This window comes from Tyto alba, unplaced genomic scaffold, assembly GCF_018691265.1.
Source record: "Tyto alba isolate M040663 unplaced genomic scaffold, T.alba_DEE_v4.0 Super-Scaffold_33, whole genome shotgun sequence".
Taxonomy (NCBI): domain Eukaryota; kingdom Metazoa; phylum Chordata; class Aves; order Strigiformes; family Tytonidae; genus Tyto; species Tyto alba.
The window spans coordinates 4,762,041-4,769,475 of NW_024881308.1; the positions used below are offsets into that span (position 1 = coordinate 4,762,041).

General features: G+C 49.0%; 1 protein-coding gene across 1 annotated transcript; it reads left to right on the top strand.

Annotated features, from left to right (window-relative positions):
* The first annotated feature begins 1,228 nt into the window (after nt 1-1,228).
* On the top strand, nt 1,229-7,158 carry LOC104356941 (protein FAM83D). Its single transcript, XM_033003649.2, has 4 exons — nt 1,229-1,754; nt 4,586-4,753; nt 5,692-5,816; nt 6,179-7,158. The coding sequence occupies exons 1-4, from the start codon at nt 1,302-1,304 to the stop codon at nt 7,131-7,133; spliced, it is 1,701 nt and encodes a 566-aa protein (XP_032859540.2). The 5' UTR covers nt 1,229-1,301; the 3' UTR covers nt 7,134-7,158.
* The last annotated feature ends 277 nt before the right edge of the window (nt 7,159-7,435 follow it).

The following is a 7,435-nucleotide window of genomic DNA, read 5'->3' on the forward strand; positions in this document are numbered from 1 at the left end:
ACCTGGACCAATGCAATTAGCTGCATCTGCAGCTGGAAGGGAGATAAGGGGTTTTCAACAGTACAGATGCAGCCTTAGTATTGCCACCTCTACATCTTCAGCCTCTAGATTGCAGTGTGAGAATGGACTACAGGAGTGCCGGTAACCGTGGTACAGCTTGGTGTGACTGCTGCATGTACAGAATATTAACAAATGATGGCAAGCCTTCTGCAATAACTCGTAATTCCATCGATCAGTAGTAAGCGATGTACAAATAAAACTTGATGAAATGTATTTTATGTGAAAAAATAATGTAAGAACTGTATATTGTATTAGCAGCTTTGTGTATAAAATGGCATTTTGGCAATCAGAGTCTAATATATTTAAAACTTTTTTTAAAAAAGGATATTTGATATTGTACGGAATTGACTTTATTGCTACTGTAAGTATGAAGATGGTTTCTTAACATGTTGAAGCACTGCATAAAATCTTAAACTGTATGTAAAACTCATGCCAAAAGGGTGTGTCTGACAGTATTAGCACCTGACTCAGTGTCTTTAATAGATTGAATTTTTTAATTTAAAAATTATATTAAATTTCTTTTAATAATACAAAAACGCCACTGACTTTTATTTAATTGTTTACATTTTGCAATTCTGCCTAAATGTCCCTGCCTCTTCCTCAACTGTAAGTGCAGCCAGGAATTGTCTGGAAGAGTCAATCGAGGCAGTGGGTAGGTGTAACTTTGTTTTTCAGCCGGTAGCAGTAATTTGTGACAGGGACAAGCAGGAAAGCCGAAGCTGTAACTGCCTTTTCTGGGTTTTTGTCATGTCTGAGCCATGAGGCCCAGCGTTCATTACCGCGCTTCATTAAGAGGTCTTTCTCAGGAGGGCCGATTTGGGCGAAGGCGAGAGGGCCCTGGAGCTCCCGGCCCGCCTGGCGGGGCAGCGGGGCGCGGCGGGCGCCGCAGCGAGGGCCGCGGCCGGGGGACAGGCCGGGGACAGGCCTTGGAGCCGCACGGAAGGGGCTCGGCGCGAAATGGCGGATGCCGCCAGCGCGACCACCGCGGCCCGAGCAGGGAAGTGCCGGGCCCCGCTGCCTCCGAGCCCGGGAACCACCGGGCAGCGCGGTCCCGGTCCCGCCCCGGGGCCGGGGCCGGGCCGCCTTCCCGCAGCCAACCGGGGCGCGGGGCGGGGCGCGGCGGCCCCACTGGCGGCCCCGGCGCGGAGCTGTTTGTGTTCAAAGCCGCTATAAAGGCGGCGCGGAGGTGCCGGGGCTCCAAGCCGCTGTAAGGGCGGCGCGGCGGCCGGGCCGGGCGCGCCATGGCCAACCCGTCGCAGTGCCTGGAGGAGGGCGCCGGGCGCTGGCCGCCGCGGCCGCCCGGGCCGTACAGCGAGGCGCAGCGGCTGGCGCTGGAGGAGCTGGTGGCGGGCGGCCCCGAGGCGCTGCGGGCCTTCCTGCGGCGGGAGCAGCTGCCGCCGTTCCTCTCGGAGCCCGAGGTGCAGGCCATCGCGCGGGGCGCCCTGCCGCCCGCCGCCGCCCCGGAGCCGCCGGCCGAGGCCTCGCTCGGCGCCTCCCTCGACGCCTCCTCGCTCACCTACTTCCCCGAGCGCTCGGACCTGGAGCCGCCGGCGCTGGAGCTGGGCTGGCCGGGCTTCGCCAGCGGCGCCTTCCGCGGGCTGACGCGGGTGGAGGCGCATTTCCAGCCCGGCTGCGGGGAGAGCATCTACGGCTGCAAGGAGGCGGTGCGGCGGCAGATCCGCTCCGCCCGGCAGGTCAGGGACCGCGCGCCGCGGGGCGGGGGGACCCCGGGGGGTGCGGGCTGTGCCGGCGGTGCCCCCCCCCCCTCCAAAGCAGCGTCCTGCCCGGGCCCCTTCTCCAGCGGGTCTGCGAACTGGGACGGTATCGATGAGCATCTCTTTGGTGTGACGCTCAGCGCGGCCGAGCGGCTTCAAAACCCTCGCCGAGCAGAGGAGCCTCCTTAGGAGGACGCGCCCGGAGCCGCACTACGAGCGGCACTCGTCCTGGCAGCCAGCGGCCCGAGCCTGGGACCTCGCTTCCCCGGTCACGGTGCTCCGGCGGTGCTGGCCGAGAGTTCCCCGGGCCCCAGCACTGCGTGCGGACCCGCTGCTGCTGTCCCGGGCCCGACCACCCGCTGGCTTCCAGCCGATCTGGCTCCTACTCAAAGCGGAAGGTTTCCTATTGTAGGTTCATTTATTGATGCGCTCTGCAAGCCAGAACCGCTCGCAGAAACCTCCTGCTGACCCTCATTGGATATGGCACAAAAAAAGGTCTCATAGAAGAAGGTTACCTACTGAGATAACTCCATGATAACTCCCTTCTTCACCTCATTAATTGCCCTAAGTAGTGTGCAGACCTGCTCTTAGCAGGACTTCCCTCCTACAGGAGTGGATGGTTTTGATCTGATGGAGAGTGTGGCTTAAAAATCATGTGGCATAGTAATTTCTAACTGTTCTCTGCAACTCATTATGTTTTTACAGCCTCTAACTGTAATCCCCAGGAGGGAACCGCCCTTCTTGTTAGCAGCCATTCAATTGGCTTAGCTGAAATTTAAATGTATGGTTTCCTCTTCAGGTGGCCAGGTGAAGCAACCCCTGGCTCTGGGTGTAACGTGCTCGCACATGGCACACCCTGAGTCAGCAACTGAGCTTAGTCCCTGCCTGCTTCAGAGTGCAGGAGCTTGGGGTGTGTGTAAGGATGACGTGAACGATGGGCTTCTGGCCAGAAACGGTCACAGAGGAAGCTTTGTTCTCAAAGGATCCTTTTCAGATAGATGAGACCAGTACGGTGACTTGAGTAAATGCTATGAAAATATGTTTCTTCAAAAACCTGTACTTGTTGGTAATGTTTTTGCTTGTAGCACCTTGCCAAAATGCATTCCCTTGCACTGAGCCATGAGCCAGGCAAGCTGTTCCTGCCACTGCCGCGTACACGTCTGATCCAGGGAGTGTTTTTGTGGACACAGAATGGAGACAAGTTTTGACCCTGTCTAATTTACTAAATATCAGATGTTGTGTGACATTGCTCAGTCATGTCTGAGTTCTTCAGGCTAATGTGAGGAACGGGAAAAGTTCAGATGCTGTGTGGTTTCTTCTCAGCTCACTCAAATGCAGTTAGCTGAAGTGACTAAAGGGGACGCTTGCTATCGTGCCTCTCCTATCCCCAGTGGGTGAGTGTAGAAAAAAGGGTTTTCTCTCTCTCCTCTAAACATAACTATACTTTTGCTCAGTTTGAGTAGAAGTGTATTTCTTTTTCAGCTGCTAATTCTGGAATTAGAACTCACGTGTGTTGTTGAGTAGTCATTTGAAAGCACCAGTGTTTCCAAGGGGTTTAGTGTGAATAATTCTGGTTTCGGGGGTTATTGACTTACTTATCTGGTCTTGTCAAAAGCATCTTCTTTGATGGGTGAAAAAAAGCACAGGAGACGTAAGAAGCATAAGCATAATCTAACTTTATCTAGAAATAGCAATGTGCCTGTGTGTGTTATACCTAAGAATTCATCCGTATGGGGCCTTAGGGAGCAGGGCACAGGTGGGAATGCAAAGCTTGGCCTGTTCCTGTGGGAAATGTTTCCTCCGAGTACAGGCAATGCCACACACAGCAGCTGTGTTGCATGCACCTACACCTTGGGTGTGTTGCAGCAGTGCGTGGATCCCTTCTCTCTCCAGTAAGGGCAGGTGCCAGGTACCTGCGGCGGCTGTAATGGTTGTCCTTGATGCTGGTCCAATAGAAAGAGACTAGAAAAGCAAGTCATGAGGCCACATCCTTATGCCTTTGTGTCCCCACACTTATGTGTATTCCTGGTTTTGAAGGGTGAGAGTTCTAGCACCGAATTAGTGTGCAGTGCAGCTCTTGAATTAGCTGGATAGATCGTTCATAAATGTAGACTGTCATCTTGTCTTTGGCCCATTGAGAGAAAATCTTCCCATTTTAGGACTTGACTTCTGTAAAGAACTGGTGAGTTGAGTGAGTGGAAGGATTTCTTGTGAAGATAAGGGTTGGAAACTCAGATTACATCTAGTAAGAGTCTGGAACTAGTGTATTTGGTTTATATGTTGTCACAGAGCCAGTTTATCTCGTGGTAGCTTATATAGGGACAGCATTCCCTTCCTTCAACGCAAAGAGGAATCAGTTGGGGTTTGTGAGATGTTCAGCTGTGACAGTGAGGAGGCCATTTGAGCTACTTCTCCTGTAAGCAGTGACTATCTGCACCAGATATGCCAAGCTGGGAGGAGTGGAGATGGCTTGTCTGGGTTCCCAATTCTGCTGCGCGATGGCTTCCCCAGTGTTACCTAAAGGCCAGATTACAGGAGATTATTGTAGGCTGTGAAAAGTGTATAAAAGCAGCAGCAGACATAAGGAAAAACCTCTTCAGGCTTACACTTTGCACTCTAGGGCACGATGATTTTACAGAAACGTTGTAGGAAAATAGAAATCTTTATAACTTGGCAGGGTCTGCGCAGCAGGACGAAGAAATGTGCATCTGGCCTTGATGATAGTAGCAGGACAAAATGGCTGGGGGAGGCAGTGATCTGGCCTTGTGTAAAATGAAGCCGCTGAACAAGTTTTGTCACTTTTCTTGCAGGTGATTGCCCTTGTGATGGATTCCTTCACAGATATTGACATCTTCGGTGACCTTCAGGATGCCTACAACAACCGCAAAGTCCCTGTCTATATCCTTCTTGACCAGGACTTTCTGCCCCATTTCTTGGAAATGTGCAAGAATTTGGGAGTTTGTCCTGAGCAGGAAAGTGTAAGTATGAAATATGGGTGGGTGTGGTTTGTTTTTATTTTTTTTGTGGTACAGTTTATGGTTATGGATATCAAAGATACCCTTCTATAAAACATCAGACTCCCCTGAAAGACTAAAGCATCCTGTAGTTTGATAACTGATATAAAAGGGCATTTGCTGAAATGTGTGCTCAGCTTCTCAAGATCAAGGCTGAATATCACATGGTTTCAGTTCAGTCTCTAATCCAGCATGTGAAATTGCTCACAAACTCAGCAAAAACCATGCAGAAAAGGCACATCTACTACCCTGTGTTACCTGTACGTAGGAGCTGCAGCCTGCTGTGCTGGGTGGAGTGTGCACTGTGATTCCTGTCCTGAGGAAGCAACAATTCTTAAGCATTTTTTGAGGTTGGGTTTGTTTTTTTTTTTTTTTTTTTTTTTTTTTTTTTTTTTTTCAATTTTGCAAGATCTAAGTAGCTTTATTCTTTGGCTCAAGTAACTGATTGCTAAGGAAACAGAAACACTGAAACCTCAAGGATGGTATAAGCTCTGGTAACATCTAATTTCTTTTCTAATACATAGTTGATTTCTTTTAAAAGGATTTAGATGATGTGACCCAGGTGATGCACTTAATTCCTCTGAAATAAGCTAACATGACTGTGTTATGGCTTGGCTTGGACAGGCTTATGTTCACCCCAGTGAGAGTTTCTCTGGATGGGGAAACACTCCCAGCTTTATGGGCAGTAATTAAAGAACTGGCTGTTCTCTCCACAGACTCTCCTAATTTAACAGAAATTTATCACTGTGTAACTAATAACACTCAAATGCAGGCAATGTAAGGGAGTTTTTCATTCCTATCTTCGTAGTGTACATAGCTGCTTTTAGATAGAATTGCTAATCAAAACTTTTTGGAAGTGAATGCAAATCTAATGTTATTTTTTCCCTTCTTTTCTGAAACAGCTGATGAGAGTTCGGACTCTCACAGGGAACACATACTACATGAGGTCAGGTGCCAAAATTGTTGGGAAAGTCCATGAGAAGTTCATGTTAATTGATGGCATTAGAGTGACAACAGGCTCCTACAGGCAAGTATTGGTGTCTGCTGGTGCCTGATGAAGCTATATAAAGGGGGAGTTTCTGCAAGGATGTATTAACTTTGCTGTTTGCCTGGTGTTAATAAATGCCAGTGGCAAGTCAACTAGCTGTGTCTAAGTGGGACTAACACAAAACTGGAAACAGCTTTGGAAAACTGGTTTACACATCTTGTTGCTAGCAAAGTATTTGGCTGTGGCTAAATAGAGTTCTTCCTGAAGAAGAGAGAGTGAATTGTATATTGACTTTATACCTTCCTTATGCACAGCACTTCTAAGCTGAGTCTTGCTATCTGTAACAGTATGTGTGGAAATACACTGGAGATTAACTGTGAATCTTGGTTTGTTTTCAATAGTTTCACGTGGTCTGACGGGAAGCTGAACAGCAGTAACTTGCTGCTACTGTCAGGTCAAGTGGTTGAACACTTTGACCTCCAGTTCAGGATTCTCTATGCCCAGTCGATGCCCATCAGCCCTAAATGGCCGTCCAGCTGCGGGAACAGTGGGATATTTGATCACCTGACGAACAGAACAGAGTCCCCTAAAGAATACACTGTGGAAGGCAACTTGAGAGCAGAATTTGCCAGATTGTCTAGTACTCCAAAGAAACTGTTGAAAGAACTGGATCTGGCTGAAGATACTCCTGGAGGCAAACCTTGTAACCTGGAGCATTCTTGCCTCTGCGAAGAGTGGCGGCTCAGTGATCAAGCGGCCCTAGTGGGACGGAAAAGTGCATCGACTCAAACTGGCCCGTGGGAAGAGAAGCCTGCAGTGACCGCATGTAACGCTGCCACGCAGACCAGAGCTGTAACGGCAGAAACCAGCACTCAGACTTCTGTCACTGCTAGAGTGACGGGCACTCAGACTTCAGTTTTGCTGAAGACTGCAGTGACACAGACAAAGGAAGAGGAGTACACAGGAACACCCCTGCTTCTCAGAAAGTTGTCAAGAGAAGGATCTTCTCTCTCTGGAAAGGCTGTATCAAGTTCTAGTTTGCGATCACTGTCTTCATCATCATCCCAGTGCTCTCTTGCAAGCTCTACTGGCTCACTCTCTTCTCTCCGGTCCTTTGAATATTCTAGCAGCCACAGGGCAGAATATTTCCAAAAATTGCATAAAGAGAGGCAATTCCACTACTCCACTATCAGGTCGAAGCTTAGCCACATGGTGGGTATCCTGTCCCGGAGGGGGCGTGCGCCTGAAAACTACATGCCCCACTACACTGGAAGATGCAATCTAAAACAGAGGCGTGACATCAGTGCCAGCCTGCGCAGCCTCCGGGACGTTTCACTCTTTTCTCTGAATAAATGATTGCTGCACTGAGTGCAGAACACAAGCTCCAGTCTCAAATTGTAGTCACTTTGTACCTGCTGATTCTTCCACTTCCTTCAGCACTTCTTAATTTTTAATACATGTGTACATCAATCTCCAGCACTTTGTTTTATACTATGCAATTCAAGCAATAAAAAAAGGGGTTTATTTACACTGTAACTACTTGCATGTTCCTCTTGTGCATTAGTGGTGAAGGTTCATTTTAATTTTGTAGGTTTAACCTGAAAAGTAAGCTTGTTACTGATTTCAGGGGTTGCTAATTCTCTGTCTTTATGTAAACT

What these genes read in the sequence shown, in the direction of transcription:
- LOC104356941 (XM_033003649.2), top strand. Translation starts at nt 1,302, where the DNA reads ATGGCCAACCCGTCGCAGTGCCTGGAGGAGGGCGCCGGGCGCTGGCCG. An exon ending in AGATCCGCTCCGCCCGGCAG is followed by an intron (nt 1,755 to 4,585) that starts GTCAGGGACCGC and finishes CTTTTCTTGCAG; the next exon opens with GTGATTGCCCTTGTGATGGA. An exon ending in TTTGTCCTGAGCAGGAAAGT is followed by an intron (nt 4,754 to 5,691) that starts GTAAGTATGAAA and finishes TTTCTGAAACAG; the next exon opens with CTGATGAGAGTTCGGACTCT.